Below are 23899 nucleotides of genomic sequence, written 5' to 3'. Positions count from 1 at the left end.
TGCAGGATTTTAAATATGAATGAAATTCTTTTAAGCAAACACACACGCAGACAAACAAAGTAAGTAAAATATTCAGCGTGAATAATGAATCACATTTTTCATTGTTTTATTTATTTAATAAGAACATTCAAAATTACTGTATGAAAGAGCACACTGCTGAAAGCATAATGCTGTTCCAGTTTTATAACTCATCCCTTCTCTGTCCAGATGAACCAGCATTTACAGGCTGAGCAATACGCACATTTTCCTTGTTTTCCTGAAGTAAAGCATCAATGTCAGTTTCTGTAAAGGTGCCTTTGGAATCCTGTCACAAAAAGAATACAGTTAGCAGCTTACTCAGATTGTAATGTCTATCTTTATATATTAAAAGCTTACTTGAAAAGTCTTGCGTTTGACTCCAACACAGGCATGAGACACCTCGTAACACAAGAGTATGTTCAAATGATTTGCTTCATTCTTCATCAGAGCGCTACGGAACTGGTCCCGATGAGAATCTGGAATGTGATTTTGTGAATGGTGATGATTAAACTCAAATAAAAACGTTTTTCCTCTAAATTTATCACCTGTTCATTGTCTTACCTAACAAATTCCTGCACATAGACTTCCTTTTGTCCTTGGAGATATGGTCATCTTGGTGAGGAAGAATTTTCTCACACAGCCTCCAGCTGAGGATTTCCTCGACCACTGAGTGTCTGCTCCCAGCCGGGGCTTCTTTCATGGCTTTTTCAATTTCTGAAAATCATGCTGTTATTTGTTTTCTGTAACTTAAAGAAGTTACAAACCACATAAGTAACTCTTGCATCTCAGATGGAAAATTTGTAAGCTTAGAGGCAAGTTTACCTCGTGCTGCTGTTAGGCAGCTCTCACAGTAGGTGTCTGACGCAAAAAATAAAATACAAAGAACTAATTCAGCAGATAAACACAAACGACCACCTCTGTTCCAGCTATGGAAATAAAGATAGTTTTTTCTACTTACAGCGATCCATGTCCTGAGATTGCACAGGAAAAAGGCAACACAAACACAGTAAAAAATATCTTATTTTCATTATCATTAATAGAGCACATGCACCACCAGCCAACAGCAAGGAAACAGAAGTCAACTGTACTCAGGTACAGTCCTCTTCCCTTTCACACAGTGTGCCCACGTGATCTCACAGACAATGAACTCATCTCACAGCCCTTTGTGAAAATGACAAGCATCCAGTTTTTCAGGTTTTGTCTGGCTAAAATTATAGATAGTTTCTGAGTCGTTGTTTGCGTCTGTACAGAGGTCTTAAAGAGGAGTGGGAACCGACACACCAAACAAAACAGGAGGGATTTAAATATAAAAGCTAAAGAACAAAAACTAGACACAAATACAAAGAGGTAGCCTTCATTGCTGTGTTTCAAGCTATCCTATGGGACAGATCTGGTTGGCAGGCCGCAGACTGACAAAGTCCTCTGGATGGGGGTCGAAACGGTTCTTCACTTAAAGAAACAGGTCCATATGACATGATTTAACAATTTTTGTTGTCATCTACCTGGATGATTGAGCTTACAAACCTTTTTTGTTTAAATCTTGCTTTTCAATATTATTTGTAGCCATTATGTGTATTTGATTTACAGCAAATAATGTGTGGGTGCGATATTTGTTATAATATTTTAAGTATCTTCCGAGTTAGCTTTAGTTTTTGTGTGTGTGTGTGTGTGTTTTTAAGGATTCAATGTTTCAAAGTTCTTTATCGTCATTCACATCACATGTGGTACATGAGGTGGAACAAAAATATGCACACAGGGTCCCAGTTACATCCAACTAAAGTATAAAGTGTAAAAGAAAAACAGTAATAAGATCTAAGATATGAAAAAAAAAAGTTAACTAAAAACACACTAAGCACTAGTAGCACAAAAACAATACACCAAACAGCAGCACGAACATGAGTCTGTGTGAGCAGATGAGTACGAATGAACACAGTAACATGAAACAGATCAGCAGCAACATGATGTGATTTTTTTTTCACAGTTATTATTCTAGTTAGAGATTCATGAGTCTTACAGCCTCAGGGTAGAAGCTGTTCCTCAGCCTAGTGGTTCTACACTTAATGGTCCTTAACCTCCTTCCTGAGGGGAGCAGGGCAAAAAGTGTGTATGCTGAGTGAGTGGGGTCCTTCATGATGCAGGTGGCCCCCTTCCTGCATCTAGAGGTGTATATGTCTGTGATGGTGGGGAGACTGACTCCAACAGACTTCTGTGCAGCCTTCACCACTCGCAGCAGAGCTTTTCTTTCTGCAGCTGTGCAATCTCCATGCCACACGTTGATGCTGGAGCACAGGATGCTCTCCACTGCACACCTGTAGAAGGAGGTGAGGACTGAGATTCCCAGACCAGCTTGCCTCAGCCGCCTGAGGAAGTTGAGTCTCTGATGAGCTTTCTTGATCAGGCTGGTGTTGTTTTTGCCCCAGCTGAGGTTGTCAAGGTGCACCTCCAAGTACTTGTAGCTGAAGACCACTTCCACCGCAGACCCTCTTATGTTTGGGGGGGGGGGGGGGGGTGTTTGTTCCGTCTGAAGTCCACAACCACCTCCTTCGTCTTCTTCACATTGATGCAAATGTTGTTCTTCCTGCACCAGCTCTCCAGGTGTTGCACCTCCTGCTTGTAGCTGGACTCATCGTTGTTTGTGATGCATCCCATCACCACTGTATCGTCTGCAAACTTTGCAATATGACAGCCTGGATGGGTAGCTGCACAGTCATACGTGAGCAGGGTGAACAGAAGAGGGCTCAGCACACAGCCCTGAGGAGAACCATTGCTGAGGGTTATGGTGGAGGAGGAGAAGTTGTGGATCCTCACAGACTGAGGTCTGTTTGTTAAGAAGTCTAGGACCCAGTTGCAAATGGAGGGGCTTACTCCTAATGTGAGTAGTTTGTCAATCAGGGTTTGGGGGATCATGGGGAAACATGGGGAATACATGGGGGATTCATGTGGTCACCATTAAGGAAAAAAGTATAAACTTAAAAAAAAAACTGTTTACTTTTTGCAACAATAACATTTAAAGTGTAATTTCAAATATTTTATTTATTCTAACTTGATTATTGAATAGCTGAAACACTTTAGGGGAAATTACTTCGTTCAACAGTTATTTATACAGGTTAGTCAAATTCTATAAAGTACTTAATTAACCTTACTGTATCTTTGAATTAGGAATTAAATTAAACAAACAACAATTAAACTTAAAATTTTCCTTTCTTCAATGTGACGAACAACTTCTTTTCTTCAATGTGACAAACACCTTTGATTGGAGACTTGAAATAATAAAGGTTTAGATAAATGCTTAACAGATAATGTAATTATTTTTATTGGCAAAATTGTTTAAATCTTGCTTTTCAATATTATTTGCAGCCATTATGTGTATTTGAGTTACAGCAAATAATGCATGATATTATTTATGATATTATAAGTATCTTCCGAGTTAGCTTTAGGTTTTGTTTGTATTGACAGTTTTTTTTAAATATATACATATGTTTTAGTCAGTGGCCACACGGTGGCGCTGTTCCATATTTGTGCAATAGTTTTAGAGCGAGCGGCGCCTTCGCTGGTTGCCATATATGGCCATTTTTACCATATAAAGAACAAACGCGTGACGTAGGCCTCTCAACGGAAAATATGACCGTGTGCGGGAAAGGCGAACAGGGTTCTCCTTTCTGAATAGTTAACATGCAGGATTTTTTGTTGGGCAACAAGCTAATTGTACGGCCTGTCCACGTTCGAGAGCGTGAGTAATTATTACTGTATTCTTACTAAATTACAAATGGTTTGAGCAGTCCAAAAAGTCTTTGCTAAAAGTCTTCAAAACTTTGTGCTTTTACTAGTTTGTTCGGCGTTATTTTGCGGAGACATGCGGGATTTTGTTCGACTTGTGGACGTTTAGTAAACATTTTTCTACAACATAAGTGGCGCTGACTCCCAGAGACCGGCTGCAGTGTATTAAGCTAATTAACCGAGCATAGCTCTAGCTGTTAGCTGCTAAATGACCATTTGAACTGCGAACAGACTTCTGTTTTCTCCTGGAGCTGTCACTCTTATCCTTGTTTCCTGTGTCCTTTGTTCCACAAGAGAGGCTAATAAAGGGTTGACCTAAAACTTTAAACAGTCTGAAGGTTTCAGATGTTTACTCTTTCTCAGAGATTTTCATTTATACAATATTTTCAGTTTAAGAGTCGTGGTAAGGTAAAGCATGTGATGATGGTTTTTACTTCACCTTCCTGTCCAGCAGGGGGAGCCATGACCATGATGCTCACACCAGTTTCAGAAGAAGATGTAATGTTTATTATAACTTTGTATACAATTTACTTCCATGCTGAGCAGCTGTTGAGACGTCACACAAAGTGCATCTGCTCCAGATGCCATGTCTCTTTAATGATACAGGTGTCTTTATGGGTTAAAAAGTAGGGCAACTTTTATATCAGACTGTCCTTTTTAGTTTGTCAAACGACTGAATATCACATTTCCCTCCTTTTTTAATATATATGTCTGATCTGAGATGTTAATTAACTAAAACCGTGGATCACTTTACTTATTTGGATACTTTTCTAGGTTTTTGTTTTGGACAGGCCAAAGATTAGCCAGTATTTGAGATCATTAGCAATGGGATTCTTTGGATCTGGAGTTTATGCATTTAAGCAGATTGTTTGGTTTGGCAGCCTGAGTGGTCTCTTGGCAGCTATAATGCTTGCATTTATTTCATGTTTTGAGCAATATTGTGTTAAAAACAAATGCTTTTATTTATTCATTGTTTTAACGTTTATCTGTCTGTAATCGGAGCACTTTTTGTTTGTTCTGTTTAAAAATGACGCTAAATATTTTAAGAAAAAGAAACAAAAATGAGTGTTTAACACATTATAAATAAGCTTTTGGTTCAGTCATGCATTCAGTTCAAAGAAATTATTTTTAAATTGAACATTTTTTTATAAGGTGAGCACCACAATATTTCTCAGAGTGCTGTTTTCTGTTATTAATCTGTATTTAATTAGAAATAAAAGCAATTCTTTTCTTTTTTTTTTTGTCTTCATCATTTTAGAATTTGACACAAGTCCAACAATGTCACATTTGTATCCAACATAAACAGTTATGAAGTAAACAAGTTGACCTGAAGAGGAGGACAGGACAAAACACGAGTGTCACGTTGGCTGAACACTAGAAGCATTGTGGGCATTGGGACAGCTGTGACTGAGTGGTTAGAGCAGTTGTTCTCCAGTGGGAGAGTTGGGGGTTCTATTCCACCAGCAATCACATGTTGAAGTATCCCTGGGCAAGACATTAAACCCCTCTGATGTGCGTCTGTCCCATTGCTGTATGAATGTGATCTAAAAGCACCGATTACTCTCTACACATTCAGATTATGTTTGTAGAGGTGTAGTAGAGTGCTGTATGAACATGTGTGTGGAGGTAAACGAGGCACAGATTGTGTTGTAAAGCGCTTTGAGTACCTTGATTAGATGGAGAGGTGCTATATAAGTACAGTCCATTTACTGTTGTGTATTTACTAAAATCAGTTTGTGGAGTGTAAAATCACTTAAGTTATTTTTTGTTGTTGCTGTTTGAACTTTTAAAGTTGAACATCTTAGTTTAATTTCTCCTCTCTGCAGTCTAAATGTTTGTGTTTGCATGTAAGGATGTTCTGGATATATTAAAGATGAAGTATAATAGGCACTGAGCTGATCTCATGAAAATGTTTGCTCATGCATGTGTGTCTCTGTTAACAAAATATTGCATTAGTGATTGGATGATTTTACAGATATTTACTTGAAATTTGCTGTGGCAATAGCTGAGACAAATTCCCCAACACATTTTTGATTGCTAACATTTTGCACAAGATCATTGTTTTGAATTTTGTCAATAACTATCTGGAATAAATTCTGTTTGTCTGTTAGCAAAATCTCTCATGAACAACTTAATGAATTTAAATGAAACTGCCAGGAAATAATCATCGGATGTACCAACAATTTGAGACAATCAGTCCAAGGTGGCCGCCCCACAGCTAATCAACATGCATGGCTGTAACTCAGTCAGTTTTACAGATAAGGAGCTAAAATTTAGCTGAGAGTCATTCACTCTGAGCGTTTTGTTACAACTCAGTTATTTCTCAACATTAGATGATCTTAAACCTCTGGCATTAAAGGCGGCGGGCGACGTGCATTCCTTCAATGAATTCCTTCTGAGAAGGCTCAGTTTTAATGCATGCAATCTGAGATTATATAATCTGCTGTCCGTGCAGCAGGTCTGTGAACAGTTCCTGATTTAAAGTGAGCGCGCTGTCCGACAATGGAGGGCCTGGAAGTGGGAGGATCAGCTCGGGAGAGATCCTTGTGGCTTTGTTACGCATGGGAAGCCATTTTGGAACCAGGCTTGTTGTGCTGCAGCTGAAGCAGCTACTTGTAAACTTTGCGGTGTTTGTCAGGAAACAAGGTGCAGGATCTGTGTTGAAGAGACTCCGGGATCCGTGCGCAAAGAGCGGATTTTATTCCTTTGTATTCCTCTGGATTTTAAATAATAATAACAGCATGGATTCTAAACACGCGGGCAAGTTTACACCCTAATATGATTATCCTGTAGATGAAGTTATTTCTTGTAAATATCTGGGTTATATTTAGATATAACGTGTCCTTGCTGCGCTCCTTTACCGACAATTTGACAGCGAAAGCAAAAAGGCCTTGCTATTATTTCTGGTTGTTTGTATCAATCCGCGTGCTTACAGACCGTTAAATGTATAGTTTTATTTATTTCAGGGTCATTATTAGTGTGTGTTTGTATTGAGATGTTAGATAAACACGTATTGGAGCAGATGATATGGGTACGTGTCGGTGCGTGAAGCCTGGAAGTCTGCGCAGTTTTCTGAAAACATTCAGCGACAAATTTAGCCCTGGGCAACGTGAGAACGGCAGCAGGGCTCCTACATGTTGTTCTAGAGTTCGGCGTGTTGTTATACTGACAGTAAATATGTTTAAATTTAAACTGCGCGAGTCTGGAGCACTCGTCCAGGCGCAGCTGTTGGCACGTCGCACGCGTTTTGCGTAAAGGACGCAGCAAAACAACACGTCCTGACTGAAAGCTGCCTTTGTATTGCCTGCTACATGTGAGTGTTTAGGTTGTTGTTGTGCAGTTTGTCTCTTTATGAATGAGCTCAGTTACTGCCCTGCAGGAGGTTGTTGTTTAATTCAGCTTTTGCACAAATCGGCATTTGGAGGGGAAAGACTAATCCTGGCTATATTTAAGCACTCCCCCATAGCTTTGGGTGTTTGTTTATCTTTAACCCTCCATTTTGGCTTGGAGACGGAACATTTGATAAGGATTATATTCTGGGATTTTGGTGGTGGATTTATTTATTTATTTATTTTTGCATAAGGCAAATAGTCTGTTTTTAATCTCTTTGCGTAATTTAAAGGTAGTGAAGAGCTGTGTATGTAAAGTGTATTTATCTTTGTTCGACTGTTATGAGATTTTTTTAATGGTTGATACCAAAATACTGTAATAGAAACATCTGTCAAGTCCAGATTTGCAGCTGTTTCTTCTAACTTGACCATAAAGTGAAATCAAAACTGTTAAGAGTAAAGAGGATTTATTGCAGGATTGCTGTATTAGATGTAAGTCATACAGGGAAGTTGTAAGTCTTAACAGCAGTTTGGTGTTTGCACAGCCTGTCTCCTTAAAACCGTTTGCTCAGAGAGGCTCAACCCTCAGGACAGTTGCTTCCCGCCCGATACTTCAGATTTCGCTCCACCCCTGGGCTGTTTCCCAGAGCTTTCATAACACTGAGCTGACTCAAGACACTTCTGAAGGACTCCGTGTCCTGTTGGTTAGTCTGTTGAACAGAAAAGAGGATCATCCTGTCTCTCAGCCACCGAGTTCTGTTTTCCCGCCCGAGAAGAAGAGGCAGGTCATTGATTTCTTCACTGATGTCCGAGTCTTCCATCAGCCAGAGCCAGCATGGAGGAAGAGGTCAGCCAATTTGCCCACAGTGGCATTGTTGTTTCTGAGGAAAAGGAATGCAGACATTCTCATTAGGTTCTGACTGCACCAGGCGCTTTCTGACGGGGTTCTGTAGCTCTAACTAAGGCAGGAAGTTCGTCAGTGATTTACAGGAATATCTAATGGAGTTTGGTCAGTTGTCAGTGTGCTGGTTAACTTGGCAGAAACTGAGCACAACAGTTTTACCTCCAAGAGACAGACTGAACAAAGTAGTGTATGCATTATTTTTGTTGGTGTGTTTAGAAGTTAGTTTTTTTCCTTGTCATGCCAGCTGTGACTAAAGGAGCCCTTTGCCTTACATCCTAACTTTTTCAGTCTAAACAAAGAAGAATGACCATGGATTTTTCTCAGCTGCATGCGTATACACCTCCACAGTGCGCTCCAGAGAACACCGGCTACACTTACTCCCTCAGGTGAGACGTCGGAGCTGCGCTGCAGTACACCAGAGCTGCAGCAACAAGCGTTCACATCATTGCAATAAATCAATGGACTGTACTGTACTTGTATAGCACCTTTCTATCAAACCAAGATACTCAAAGCACTTCACAACACAGTCTGTGCCCTCGTTTACCTCCACACACACATACAGCACTCTACCACATCTCTACAAAACTTATGTGAACAGTTCATTCTAAAGAGACTAATTTATCACATTCATACGCCGATGGGACACACATCAGAGGCAATGAGGGGTTCAGCTACCCCTGTGTAGCACACAATGTGTGTCATTAGTGACGCTGCAACACAGAAATAAACTCAAATGAATGAAAACTTTATGTAGAATTTTAAACAATTTAGATAAGTTTTAAGACTTTATGTAGTTTTTACAAACTTCCTGAGTATCCGTTTTGTCTTCTTTTCTTTTGGAATTTGAGTGAGGTTAATCTCAATGGTAGCACACCACTAATGTACATTTACAATAACTAATAATAAGCCAGTTAGATATGACTAAACATCTTTGAGCTGCAGCATTATGCCTGAGCTTTTTCCATTCATTACTATTTTGGCCTGTTTTCTGTTTTGTGTTTATACAAAGATCTTTATGAAGCATTGTACGCTGTTGTTGGGATATAGTTTGTTTTGATGCCCCCCCCCCCCCCCCGGCTGTTTTACTGTTGTGATTTTACATAATATCTTACAATTAATCTTTTTTTATAACTGTAAGTTTGTGGTTTCCACTTGTTAGCTTTGTAGTTCAGTTGGTTGTGTGTTTACGTGCTCTGAGAAACTGGGAATCCTCAAAAAGATTATAAATGAATAATTTTCTCCTTTAGAATTTTTATTATTATTATTATTATTATTGTCCTATTCAAGAAGGCCATCTCAGTCTTCTGTTCTTTAAACTCCTGCCCTTCTGATGATACTTCTTTTCCTCACAGTTTTTCTTCATCACATCTTTGGCTCTAGGCGTGGTCAGCACTTCGTCAGAAAGGTCTGTGCATGTGGAGGAATGTGTTGCCTTCAAAGTTGTCACCGTAGTTGCCAGCAGCCATTAGAACCAGAGAAAGGCATTTGGGTGTGCGAGTCTGGAGCAGAAGTATTAACCCTTGTGTTGCTCGTGGAGGAGTGAATGTGTGACTTAGAGGCAGAGGCCCCTCGTGTCTTAAAGGAAAGTATGAAAGTCTCGTAAAAATATAATCAAGTTTCAACAAAGCTCGTGCTAAGTTTACTGCAGTGCCTTCTAGGAAAGTACAATCATCAAGGATTCAGTGATGTGTGCACATCTCCACCCAAGTGGAAAAAAACTGGACTACAGTTTTGTAAGCAAGTTTTAAACAGTCAAATCCCTATTTTTTAAATTATTTTACCTTTTTGTATTTGAGAAATACATTGATGCAGTGAAAACTGAACTTTTAGTTGTTTTTCTCTTGAGATTTAGTCATTGCTGAATCAAAATGTCAAAATACAGGTTAGTGTCTTCATAATTAAGCCGCTTTTACAGCACGTTGATTGCATTTTAGTGAAGTGAAATGCAGTTTTTCATTTTGGAAGTATTATGAGTAAGCTTGTTTTTATTCAAGCTTTTTATACAGGTTGAATTTTTATACAGGTTAATCTTATTGAGTCACCAGGACTCTTACAAGAGAGACCTGTTTTTAGACAGATCACATACAAGGCACAGACAACAATAATCCAACAAAAAGCAATTTAAATCAAATAAAAGACATAAACACAGTCAAATCAAGATGCCATATAAAACGAGGTAAAATACTAAAACAGAGTCCAAGGAATAAGAATGCACAAACCTACTGGATCCTGTCAGATTAAGTAAGTAAGTGGAACAAGCTAATCGTTCCTCTGACCACAATCAGCCGAGAAGCTATTAATGAACCTCAGTTACGAGCATGGCCCTGATCCCAGGATGACGCTAATAGTTTATGCTTCTTGACTAGCTAGTTGAGAGATCCACCATTTTTTATTTGCATCTGCCTGCCAAACCTGCAGGGATAAGCATTATCAGTTCCTCAGAAACAAACCTGGTAAAATGTAAGCTGCATTTCCTTGTCTTAAGGTAAAGCATCTGTCTAAACAGGAAAGACTGATTAACAGTACCATGTGATACTTGTTCAAAGGTGCAGCTGAATGACTTTAGATTTTGTGTGTAGAGTGGGTGTGCTTGGTGTAGAGTGAGCACAAGAGAGCCTTGCAGAAATGAATAGGGTCAGATGACAGAAACGGTTAGTCCATCTGTTGTCAAAACTCAAGAGAGCAGTGACAAGGTTTGTTGCACTGAGTCACTCAATCAGGAGTCCCTCCATTATTCTCTGTTTCCGTTCATACAGACTTGCAGCATGGACCACCAACCTTGTAATATTTCCAGTTAAGATCTTTACACAGCAAGGAGAACAGCTTTATGAATAAATACAAAATAGATTTATTTTTTTTGTGAATCTGCACAGGAAATATGTGATGATAGAAAGGGAGACTTTAGATTGTCGGTCTCACTGTTTGGTGTATAAAAAAGTGAGATTTTAAATAGGGAAATTTTGGGAAATGCATGAGAAACCAGTTTTATGCCAATTTTTTTTAGTTTTAACAACAATTGTCTGAACTTCATTTATATTTCAAAGCACATGGCCAGTTAAAACAAGTTTGTATTGTTTCTAGGATATTGTTCAAGGGTATGTTTTTCAATAAAATAATATTAGAAAATTGAAGGTGCATTGTGACTTTAAAACGCCTGACAGTGTCACTTATAAAATAAAATCGGTATCGGCCAAAATCGGAATCGGCAGGTCAGACTTTTTAGAAATCGGTGATCAGAGATCGACCAGAAAACTGCAATCGGTGTACCCCTAATTTTAAAATATAATAAACATGAATATAATATAAATATAGCAATATTTGCAACAAATGTAAAGTTGAATGTGTAAAGTGAAACACACAGGGATTTAGTTTGGGTTCTCAGGTCTTAAATAATTAATATATTATTCTCAAGCCTTTAATTTTAGTTGTTCTCTTTGACTGTTAAGCTGGTTAAATTTTTTAACAAAGATTTGTATAGTTTTTGGTTTCCTCCAAATAATCACTACAATCTGGATGCTTACTGTGGACCTATTGTTATCATTCCATCACCTCTAAGAAACAGATTGTCTAATGAACTTGACTCTGGACACTGTGGTATAGTGAGAATGAAAACAATTGCAAGGAGGTGTTTCTGGTGGCCTGGTCTGGATGTGGCAATTGAGGAGAAAGCCAACTTATGTTCAGCGTTCTCCACTGCTGGCCCCATTACATCCATGGGATTGGCCAGAGGAACCATGGCAAAGAATTAGAAATGTGCGATATGCATAAAATTCATATCACGATATGTATTGCTACAACAACTTTCGACGGAACTCAGCGTTTTGCACATGCGTCCGAATACGTCCACACTACGGCAAGCCACCCGTAGCTAGCTTGTAGCTTTGCTACTTAGCTCTCGAAGAAATTACTTTTAATGCCACTTGTGCACAGTTTTTAACGCAAAAAAATAACTATTAACTCTGACTGCTCTGATTTTACACTTGAACACCACTTACGCACAGTTTTAAACTAAAAATAAGTAACGATTAAATTGAAAACTGATTTTACATCAGACACAGCATTACTGCAGTTAGCCGGTAGAAGACAGATCTATATCGTAGGCTAAATTTCTATAGTTTCTACCGTATACCGTTTATATCGTGCATTCCTACAAAGAATTCATGTAGACTTTACTGGACCATTAAAGAACTATATGTGGCGGTTGACGCTCATAACAAATGGCCTGAGGTTACTGTTATGAAAAGCGCCTCTTCCGAGAGAACTATTGAGGAGTTAAGGTCTATCTTCAGCCGTTTGGGTTACCACCGCAACTTATCGGTGAGAGTGACTCACAGTTTGTGTCTGTAAAGTTTAAGACACTCATGGAGGGAAAAGCGATTTAGCACATTAAATTGGCACTATATCATCCAGCTATCAATGGGCTAACTGAAAGATTTGTACAGACCTTGAAACACACTCAAGTTATCTCAGAGTAGTCAGTCTTTTAACATTGTCTCAGCATTTTCCTCTTGTCCTATCGAAACACACTGCACACCATAATAAAGGTGTCTCCAGCAATGGTGCTGTTCAAGAGACAGCTTTGTACTGGCTTGGACCTTCTAAAACCATATAAGACGAGACGTTGTGCTTCGCCAACAGAGAACTCAGGCTGAGAAACGATGGAAAGTGAAGCTGAGGATCTTGGCAGCAGGTGACAAGGTCCTCACTTGAAATTATGGTAAAGGACACAAATGGACACCAGTGACTGTGTTGGTAAAGACTGGCCCAATGTCTTGCATGGTTGAAACCCATACTAAGCTCATTTAGAGAAGACATATTGATTAGCTGCTTCATGCTCCTTGTTCCTGGTTATTGTGGTGAACCCACTCAGCCATCGCCCTTCAATATAACCTGCTATCTCGGATAGAATAATTCCCAGGGTTCAGTCTGGGAGATGAGGGAGTCCACCCGCTCTCCTTAGTTTGTTTGTTCTTGTGGAGTTAGAAGCACTCCTTTGGAAAAACATTTTAAAGTTGAAGTGTTTGTGGTTTGTGATCGTCTCATTGTGGGAGGTTTACAAGGGATATGTTATGTATTGGTTTTGCATTCTGTACTGTTTAGTCTTTTGTGGGCCTCCAGAGCTGCTGTAGTTTTGTGTGTTACTTCCCCCTCCCCTTTTGCCCATGTGGGATTTCAAATAAAGACTGGTTCCCAGTTAGATAACTTCTCCTGTCTTTAGTACAAGTGGAAACCGGTTACCAAAGTGCCAGTACGTAACAATCAGATCTGTTTCTTTTTAAATGTGTGATTTAAGGATGGATTTACTACAGTTTTTTTGATTTTCTCTTGACAACATTATAAATGTTTGGCTTCTGAATTTATCACAAAACAATAATTTTAATGTGTAGTCATGCATTGAAGTGAAATAAATACTTTAATTTTCGGCTCTTTTCTTTTGTTATTCAGAAACGCATGTCTTCCATGCCAGAGGCATTGCACTTCACCATACACCGTAATGTGTAACATGATCTTTTTTTTTTTTTACCACACCCTTATCTTAAATCACTTCATACCCCACAGCAAAACTGGTCTAGAACCTCAAACCATAGCACTCTATTAAATAATTTCTGGTTAATAATCCAACACTTTGTTTGATGTGTATAGGGTCTGAGAATGTAGTTGCACCACCTCCAGAAAAACAGGTTGACTACACCCATTTCTCTCTGAAATCAGGTGTGTATATGCGGTGTGTGTGTATATGTGTGTGTGTACTGGGTATTTCACCACACTGACAGAGCCTTCATATTTTATGATAGTGGAAGTGGGTCAGTGGGGCTGGGGCTTCTGATTGTCAATCTTGCTTTTTCTCATGTTATTTGAACCATGATACAAGTACTGATCGAGTCCTAATCTGATATTGTATTTAACTGTCAGACAGTTACAGATAAAAAAGATCCACACTAGTTGAAATGATTTATTGTATGTGGTTCTAAACTGTATTGTCCTGCATAGGCCTGTCGCGATGAACAATAAAGCAATTAATCGCATAATAAATGAAAATTATCGACCTCATTTTCATTTATCGGCTTTATCGTTTCTTCTCTTCTTTTCTTCTGTCTTCGCTAAAAGTAGCTAAGCTGAGAAGCTAAGCTATGAGCTAAGCTAACAGGCCGATCTGGGGGGGGGGGGGGGGGGGGGGGGGGGGGGGGACTCAGTCTTGTCGAAGCTCCAAAATTCACAGTTGAAATTTGTGCCTTTGGGTAAAAAGTTGTTTTTCTCTGCAAAAAGAGGCTGAGAACTTTTTTTTTTTTTTTTTTTTTAAAGCTTTATGTGAAAAATGCTACGCTAAAGAACTCAGACCACACTGAGCGTCTGCCATTTTGAGAACCCAAAGAAAGGAAGGAGAGACTGCCCTTGTCACGTCAAGGGGCCTTCTTCCCATTTTTCTTAAAAAGACACGCTGCTCACTCCCGCACTACCCATCCTTCAGTTCAAACAGTCTTATACTGTCATCCGGTGGTCAATAAAAGGTACTACACGCAAAAGAAATCAACATTTCTTCATAAATTTGAAAATAATTACTAATGTCAAATTTCAAACAATATTATCGTTTATCACAATAATTTCTGAGACAATCGCCCAGCAAAATTTGTTATTGTGACAGGCCTAGTCCTACAAGAGTAAGTGTATAAAATACAGTTTGAAGTGTTAAAGTTGTGTATTTGTGAGCTACAGTTGAGTCTGTTGTGTGTCTGTTGGACAGCTGTTGCACACCCTCCTGTCAGTTGTTTTCACACGTGCTTCAAGCATGCTTCAGTATGTGCACTGCTGGCCAGTTGGCAGGCACATGACAGCAGCTGGATTTTGGAGATGGCACCCTTTGCTTCAGTTCTTACATTTAACTTCTGACAAATTCACGTCTTTGTTACATTTGAAGCTGACCTAAAAAGAAACATTTTACCCGTCTCCTGTCATGCATCAAAGATGACATGTGGTGTGTTTCAGGTTCATCTGGCTTGTTTTCTTTTGTCACATCTTTTTAACTCATTTGTCCATGTTTGGATCCTGGTCAGTTTTTTCTGAGCTAGAGAGCAGTTGTTAGTGGTCTCCATAATAACCACAGCAACATGCTGTAGTGCTTTATTGTGGTGACTGTACTACGCTACTTATAGAGCGCAGCGGAAAGGAAGTGCTGTCAGTGGGAGGGAAAACAAGGCTATCCGGAAACGGTCCTAATCTTTCTCTCCCAGAGATGGTTGGAAATAAATTTTAAGACTCTATGCTTGGTCTATAAGTCACTGTTCAATATATCCTGATGCATGCTCAGTAATCCAGGTAGCAAAAAAAAAAAAAGTTAAGACTGGTCCAGAGGACCAGACTTAACTTTGTTAGACTGTTCAATATAACTTCTTAGTATAGGCCTTAGTATTTTAGAGAAAGAAAAAACAAGACTTTGTCCACTTGGGACTCTGTGGGGAAACAGGAAGGAAGTGGGTGTTGTGCTCTGTCCTTTTTCCACACAGATTTTTCAGAGGCTGAATGTGAAAAAGCAAACAAGCATTTTCAGAGCCCTTGTTGCATCGTCTTAGCTGAATTACAACATCTCATCCCCCTGAAATGTTTTACTGTTGGCACTGATCTAACCATGTGTGAGCTTGCAAAATTCCTAAGATGTTACAGCTGAGGTAAAAAAAAGACAATGTACTCACTTATATTTAATTTATATGCTAGTACCTAATCTCATGTTTTTATTTTATTTGTTGCACATGCTTGTGCAGAAGTTTAGACGTCATTTAGTTATCTTAGTTGTTTTGTCAAGTAACAAGTTTTGCTCTTTCTCCAAGTCCCATCTGGAAGCATTATCCTGTGGTGTTTTTGTTTGCATGAGAAGTTAAAGACTTTCTGGCAACCTTTAGAAAACACTTTTGTAACCACATGTTTGGTTTTGACGCTGAAATTTACAACCCACGTGGTTCCTATAATCTCGATGTAAAATATGTGTGAGTCTCACAAATGGTAGCCAGTTTATAGTGTGTGTATGACAGATTACTGCTGTAGACTAACAAATGGCAAAGTGTTAGGAGTTATCAGCAGAAATTTTTTTTCTTGTATGGTTTTGTCAATATGTTCATAGATGTTTTAAACAAAACCTATAATTTCTGAAATTTGAGTTATTTTTTCCATACAAAACCAGTAGTAAGCTTACAATAATAGAGTTGATCACTACAGGCTTAGTAGATCCATCATACTTTGTAAGTTTTTTTTCAGTAGAGTTAGTTTTTTGCAGGATGCAATAGATTTGTTTTCTATATTTGTATAAATCTACAGTACTGTATTTTAGTCCTACACAATAAAAGTCACAGTCTTTCCAGAAATTATTCAAGAAGGATAATCTTGCTTTGGTTTGCATGTGCAGAAGCAACATGAAAATGTATCAGTGGTGACAGAAATATCACATCTTTTAAACGGGGAAATCAGAGAGCAAATATTATTATTACTCGAAAGTAAACTTCAGTTTGGCTCTGACTGTAATCAGCGTTTTTGTATAATTGGTTCACTTTTTGTTTAAAAAAAAAAATGGTTACGCTAGTTTAAATATTTATGGCAACTGTGAAAAATTTAAATTCTTACTTTTTTCACATTACGATTATCTTGAGCTGGTGAAAAGATGTTCCTCATAAGAAGCTTGTTTTACTTCACTGACAGATTCTCCTCAGTCATGTGAACACATTGATTACGTTGATTAGATCAATTAAGATTTAGTCACTGGGTAGAAAAACTGAATGGAAGATTTGAGGATGTTGCAGTTGTCATAGAGGTAGAATAAATTCAATTAGCCTTTTATTTTCTCACCGAATACTTTGTCAAATATTACTTAAAACTGCTCAAAATATTTCAGCTTGTACTGAAACAGCCGTCATAGAATGTGAGGAATAAATATAATCACTTGTTCACCTAGATATTTTATAGCTTTTGTTGTTTTAAGGACTTTGTAATAAAACCCAATTGAATATATTTATTCAAGTTTTTAATTTGTTTTTAATGTGTTGTAACACATTTTTAATTGAAAACACGCTGCTTGGTCATTGTTTGTTGTCGTGCATCATGGTATCTGCTAATTAATTAAAAACGTGTGAGAAATCAACCCTTATTATTTGGTGTTGCATAAATAAGATTGATCTTTCTTTCTGCTGTGTTTATCTCGGTCTTCACGTGTCTTATGTGCTCGGCTCTGAAAGGAGAGTGTGCATTTCTATTTATGTCATTTAATGTGGGCTGTGAGAGCCGCCTGGGGGAAGAGTGACACAGCTCAGTTTGGAATGGATACCCTCATCAAATGAAGAGTTTGTAAACTAAATAAAGATTGTTTATAACTTTAAAAAGGAGGGACTGAGATTATAACATTAGCTATATTGTTAACAGTGTTTTAATCTATTAAAAATGTGGTGATTATCATTTCAGAGGACACAGGTTTTATTCTGAGAAACTTAAAGGATGTGTTGAGCAGTAAAAACAAAAAGTTCTTGTTTCCTAAGTAGAGCAGAAGTTTGTATTAAAGTTTGTGTGTGGCTGCATGCGACACAGACAGATATATTTGTTTATTCTGCCCTGCCCTCCAATGTTGTCTCAGCACCTCAGACGGCGCTGTTACCACTGAAATGTGAGGTTTTATAAACACATGAACAAGGTTGTTTTAGCTCATGATGCATCTAGAAAATGTACATCATGCATTTTCACTGCAGATCAGACAGACTGGATTATCTGCTCTTGGACTCATTCAGCCCTGCTGTGGGATTAAGATGTGTGAGATAACATTTAAAAGCTAGTTCTCTCTCTCTGCTCTAAAACGCTCTTTTAATATTTGCATTTCACATTTTTGCAAAATGGGCTGCGGCAATGTCAAAATTTGATCATGTTGCCACCGACTCTGCTGTTTTTCCCCCAGTACAGTTAAAAGATTGAACAGTTTACAGTTATTTATTTATTTTGTTTGGTTTAGGTCATTTGTGGTTCTCTCTACAACTCAGACAAACTCTAAGTCTGTATCAGTATTTGTTGATAAAGCTTTGCAGAAGGGGAATTTCAGATCAGTCGGAGAGGAAAGAAGCTGCACCAGTTCTGTTTTCATGTGAGCCAGTTGGTTCAGCAGGCAGGAGGTAGACTCAGGACAAAATCACATAATTGGCTCTCACAAGGACTGCGTAATCCTCGACTTTTAGAGACACAGACCCATGTGACACATTCATATATTCACTCTACAGCTCAGCTAGTAAGCTACAGTAACATGTTTGTGTGCAAGATTTTGCCATCATGCAAAACTGTCCTTGTACTATAAAACCAATAGCATTTGTGTACACAGCTATGGTCCCTTCATTTCAGGTGTATGTTCATTTTCTATATTCTCACAAAATATAACTGTAGTGCCCACTCTCTGTCTGAATGCAGACCGAGACAATTTTTTGTTACAACAGTTGTAAGCAATGCTTGTTTGAAATTTAATCTGCTGTTATAGTGGGATACATTAGGGGTTTTATTTTTTACCCAGAACAGTTAAGAGAAACTGTAGTAACTCATGAAGAAATGTTGCTTCTGTGTTGCCAGTTAGTCAAGTGTGTCTCTGCCAGGTGGGTGTGGCGTTGTGCGTCCAAGCAAAGCATGGCACAAAATGTACATGGTGTGTTTCCACTTAACTTTGGTTTGAAATTTCAGTGAGTGTAGCACTATTTTTATCCATTTTACTTGCATACTTGAGGCAGTTTACTTGTTATATTTATTCAGTTTTACTCTCAGAAACAAACTGTGCCTGTTCTCTGGTCTTTTCTCTCTCATGTGAGTGAGTCATTTCCTGTTAGGAACGCTGCCCAGTGCAGGGAACAGCAGTGTCACAGCTATACAAAAAAAAAAAAAGCAACTGCGTGTTTTCATTTGAAGAAGAAAACAAGACCTCCATGGACTTAACTTGTTGACGATGAGGAACCAGGAATAGAAGTGTGGGATATGCCTCTTTTAGTAATGATTTTTGGTTAAGACTTAATGCACTTCATGTTTGTCTTTGAATGCATTTCAATGCATTTCCTCTTAATTGTCATGCTGTACCTCATGTTGTTGTTTTTAGTGTTTAACTTTTTTTTTGCACTTTCTGTTCTTTTGTTCTCCCTCTTTCCTTAGTTCCAGCTACTCCACTGCAGCATTAGAGTTTGAGAAGGAGCACCAGATCGCTCCTGTTTACGAGTCGCCCAGAATGTCACGGCGAAGTCTGCGTCTGCAGAGCGGTGCCAGTCATTATGGCGGTGAAAGCTTGGCAGATCACTCCCAGAGCCACAGCAGCAGCTACAGCAGCACCAAGAGGGAGACACGGTGAGTTGATCTATAATCACTTTCTCTTCATCTCACACCGGTTTTTTTTTTCAGTGGCTGCTAATGGAGTCAAACAGATTTATCAGAGCTCCCATGATATCTATACTTACAAAGTTCATAAACTGATCAAGCTCTGATTTTTCAGGTTTTTCTTCCTTTTTGCATTGAATCCTCACATACTCAGTCCTTTAAGAATTGGAAGGCTACTAAGATAAGGAAGGAGCACATTCAGGAGCTAAGAGGAACACAGTTGATTAAATTAGCTTAAAGTAGAAGCTCAAATAAGAGGAGTTTGGGCTATATGATGTTGGGGAAAACCATCATTTCATGATTTAGTTTGTCATGTGTTGTTTTAGTCCTTTTTGGACTGAGAAGGTGCTAGACCCAGCCTTTGTCAAAGAATAATATCTACACATTCAAGGCTATGTTAAATGCATGTAGCTGTAGACAATATGCAGCAAGTTGTTGTTCATCATGGTGGGGGCATTATTAAATGGGCTTAAGGCCCTGTCACACAGTGAAGTGTCACGTGTAGCATCAGCGTATTCCTGCAAATGAAAAAATAAAGATGAACATGTTGGTGTAAGTCACTTAAGTTAGGTGTAAACTGAAAAATAATCAGAGCTTATTTGCAACGTTAGTGTAACTTGCACCGGACTTGTTCAAATTATGTATACGCATATTGCGATTATCAGAGTCAGAGTTTCTTTATTGTCATTCACACCTCATGTGGTACATGTGGTGGAGCGAAATTATGTACACAGGATCCCAGTTACATCCAACAATAAAATATAAAAGAAAAATTGTAATAACCTCTAACATATGAACTAAGAAAAACATCAACAAAATATACACTGAGCACTCATAACATAAAAACATTACGTCGAACATCAGCACAAACATGAACATGAGTCTGTGTGAGCAGATGAGCACGCATGAACACATCAACATTGAAACAGATCAGCAGCAACATGATGTGATTTTTTTCACAGTGATTATTCTGGTTAGAGATTAATGAGTCTAACAGCCTCAGGGTAGAAGCTGTTCCTCAGTCTAGTGGTTCTACACTTAATGCTCCTCAACCTCCTTCCTGAGAGGAGTGGGACAAAAAGTGTGTGTGCTGGGTGAGTGGGGTCCTTCATGATGCAGGTGGCCCTCTTCCTGCATCTGGAGGTGTAGATGTCTGTGATGGTGGGGAGACTGACTCCAACAGACTTCTGTGCAGCCACATTATAAATGTGACATTAGATGTATATGGGCAGCTCTCTGCACTCTGCACCCCCCAGTCATTAATTTTACACTGATCAATATGCCATGGAAGAAAACAAACAAAAAAAGCTGCGATAAAGAAGGTTGCGACAGGATCCTTTGTGATGATAGTTGTGAACCTCTGCCCTCATGAATCCATCAGGGGTGATGAGTTGCCAATCATTTGCACTCTATTTATAACTGAACTCCAAAACAATGGCAAATAAGCTAGCTGTAATTTATAAACTCATTCAGTAAGTTCCAGGGTCATCAGCTATATTGAATATTTCAATATACTCTAATGCCCTTCAATGTGCAAAGAACGTGACCCAGAGCCAACTGTGCACTGTCAGAGCCATTACTAATGTAACAAGAACAAAACACAAACTGCTGTCAGAGCTGCAACTCACACTGGACACAATTTTAACCAAAATAATTAACACTTGATGCTCCCTCACTCTCCTCTATGTCTTCGCATTGCTCCTCCTTTGTCTGCCCCACACACCTACACCCCAACCTCCTCTCCCCTCAGAACCCAGAACATTACCCTTTTAAAGCTCAGATATTACAATATATTGTGGAAACGTCTGGTGTAAATTACAGATATGTTAAAATTAAGTTGCTCATAGGTTAGAAATAAGTTACTTGAACACTTCACAATTGCTCAGCTGGTTTCAGACATACAGTATGTCAACTTATGAGTGTAACATGCACATGTAACGTGTGTGAACTTGTGCATAACTTACCTGTCACATACCTGGAACCTATGCCTAACTTATCAACAACATGCCAGCATATGATGAAAATTTTGTGCGTACATAAAGTTTTGGTTGACATCAGTATGACAAACTTATGCCACTGTTAGTTTGGTTAACGTAGTGCTACCTAGGGTAGTTAACATAACGCTACAGTAGTGCTGGCAGTTGTCGGGGTGGGTTGTCCTGGGGTATTAGCATGGCGCTATGTTTATATTGTGCACAGTTCTCGTGGTTGGAGTATACAGAGCTTCTAAAATCTCTGCTTCCGGTCTGGAAGTAGCGGAGCTGTGTGGAGGGTGGGGAGGCAGGGTTGGGCGCCCTCTTTGAATAATGGTAGGGGAAACACTGCATCACTTTTAGCTTGTGTATGGCTAACCATAGGCCGAGCACAGCCATACCATTACTTAGATGCCCTCCATTGTTGGGTGTCGCCAAAAAATGATATCAGAAGAGCCATCAAACAGCCTTGTCTTGCTATGATGATCCCGCCCACGTTGAGGCGGCACTCAGTTGTATGGAAACTCACCAAGACCATGTAGATTCAAATTAGGGCGAAGCAGTCGTGCTACACTTGACAATCCAAAAATGACTTTAGTGCCATCTGCCTTTTCAATAAAGACTAATTAATTAATTTTTTTTGTATGCTTGAGAGCTGTATGATTTTGTTATTTACTGTTTTCAATTCAGCATTAGTATTAGTATTACAACATTAGTATGTTGCATTCATGACAACATACCTCCACTTCTAAACCTCCCAAAGCTCATGTGTCCTATCTGTATCTTCCTAGGACATCTAGAAGCAGAAGGCAGCAGTCCACCTCCAGCTCCCTGTCTTTATCCCTGAGCCAGCTTGCCACGCCAAGACAAACCCTGTCCTTCTCTGCTGCTAGTACCCCGATTGACAACAGCAGAAGTATTCAGGAAAGCATCAGAACGTCTGAAGTCTCTCAGGTCCCATCAGCTTATGAACAGTCTCACCTGAAACAACGCAAAGTCACCACCACCACCCATACAGCTACTGTGGATGGACAGTGGGGTCAGTTCATGCAATCACAAAAGTTGTGTTTTTTTCAGGGTTCCCTTTTTTTTAAAGTTTTGTTAAAGGAATATTGTGATCCAGCTTTGAATTTCAGTCCTCAACTTGTTTATAGTAACTAACAAAAGTCATTTCTTCTTAGTCGAGTTTTAATTAAAATAGAATGAAACTGAAGATCTACATGGGAATACTGAAAATGTTGAGGGGAAAAAAGAGTGGTTCAGTGAGTTTAATTTTAAAACAAGGACAATGAAAAGTTATGGAAGCAAATGAAAGTATAGTTTATTAGCAGATAATATAATTTGGCTGCTTATCCAGCATGTTTTAGTAAATAAACTCTCAAAATATGTATGTAAAGCAGATACGTTGGGTTTATTAACAAAATATCTCAGTTTTTGTTGGTGTTGTATTATAATCAAGTAGTGTATTTCCTTGCAATTTTATCGGTGTTCCAAATAGTAATTAATTCATCAGTTTCCTCTGATGTTTCTGGTTAAATGACTTCATTGTGTGCTTCACTCATCTCATCTCTCAGGGCAGATTTCCTGCCACAGTTCATCAGGAGTAAATGGTGACGCCAGCATATCAGAGTCCCACACGTTCCTCGCTAATGGTTACATCTGCAGAGACTGCTCGTTACATTCCCAGAAAACGGACTCGTATATCACACGGTCGTCATCATCTCAAGCAGCGGTGCTCTCCAGTGATGCTTCTTCTGCCTCGTTTTCACCTGTCACCAGTGTTTATAGCAGAGACAGAAGTCGGAAGAACAAGACAGGTGAGAGGTTCTCGAGTCTGTCTGAACTGAAAGCTTTTTTGTTCATTTGTGTGTTAAATGGTTAGCTTTTCTTATTTTTACGATTAAAATGTTGTTATGAAGTTGTTCTAATACGATTGTAATCAGTAGTTGTGTTTCTCTTTAGGTGTCCTGATGTCAGTGTGCAACTCGTGTGTGCGCTACAGTAAACAAGCCCTGGCACCCACTGTGTCCTTAGTCTCTCTTTTCTTCAGTAGTGTGGTCCGGTTGGGTTCCTGGGTCAAGAGCTCATCTGCAAAAGGTACACACAAATCTTTTTTACTCATCATTTAGTCATCTCTTCCATAGAGATTTTAGATGCTTATCTGAAACTCATCCATCCTGATTACTGCCAGAACTCGGTTCTCATTACTATTGTGTTTTGTCACATCCATTCTTTTTCCTTAATAACTCTTTCCTGGTATTTGATCACTCTGCTTCCTTTTTGCTTCTCTCAGGTTATTATTGTTTTTCAAGGGAATTTCGTTGTCAGTAGCGTTGCTTCCTCCCTAAAAGTTTCTAAATATCTTTTTCAGCTTTTTGTCTCTAGCTGTGAACCGAGTCTCAGTTTTGACTAACAGTGCTTTTATGGACAGGTGTGTCGGCAGGTATTTTAGCATCGTTTTGGGACTCAGTGAGACAATCAGCGTCCTCGAGTATGTCCAAACTTTGGCTGTTTAAGCAGACTGCTTCCCA

At 38.9% G+C, this 23899-nt stretch overlaps 1 protein-coding gene across 1 annotated transcript in view; it reads left to right on the top strand.

The window, feature by feature from the left end:
- Positions 1–6305: 6305 nt before the first annotated feature.
- The window catches only part of sun1b (Sad1 and UNC84 domain containing 1b), a gene marked incomplete in the record, with an annotated part of 31786 nt that continues 14192 nt past the window's right edge, over positions 6306–23899 (top strand). Inside the window, 7 exon segments of the mRNA XM_037688986.1 lie at positions 6306–6503; positions 8317–8414; positions 19177–19365; positions 22160–22407; positions 22943–23185; positions 23331–23465; positions 23800–23899. Of these exon segments, the coding sequence (XP_037544914.1) occupies positions 6357–6503; positions 8317–8414; positions 19177–19365; positions 22160–22407; positions 22943–23185; positions 23331–23465; positions 23800–23899 (1160 nt within the window).

The sequence above is a fragment of the Nematolebias whitei genome, chromosome 15 (genome assembly GCF_014905685.2).
Source record: "Nematolebias whitei isolate Nwh7 chromosome 15, NemWhi1, whole genome shotgun sequence".
NCBI classification, from domain to species: domain Eukaryota; kingdom Metazoa; phylum Chordata; class Actinopteri; order Cyprinodontiformes; family Rivulidae; genus Nematolebias; species Nematolebias whitei.
This window is presented reverse-complemented; position numbering and strand designations above follow the sequence as displayed.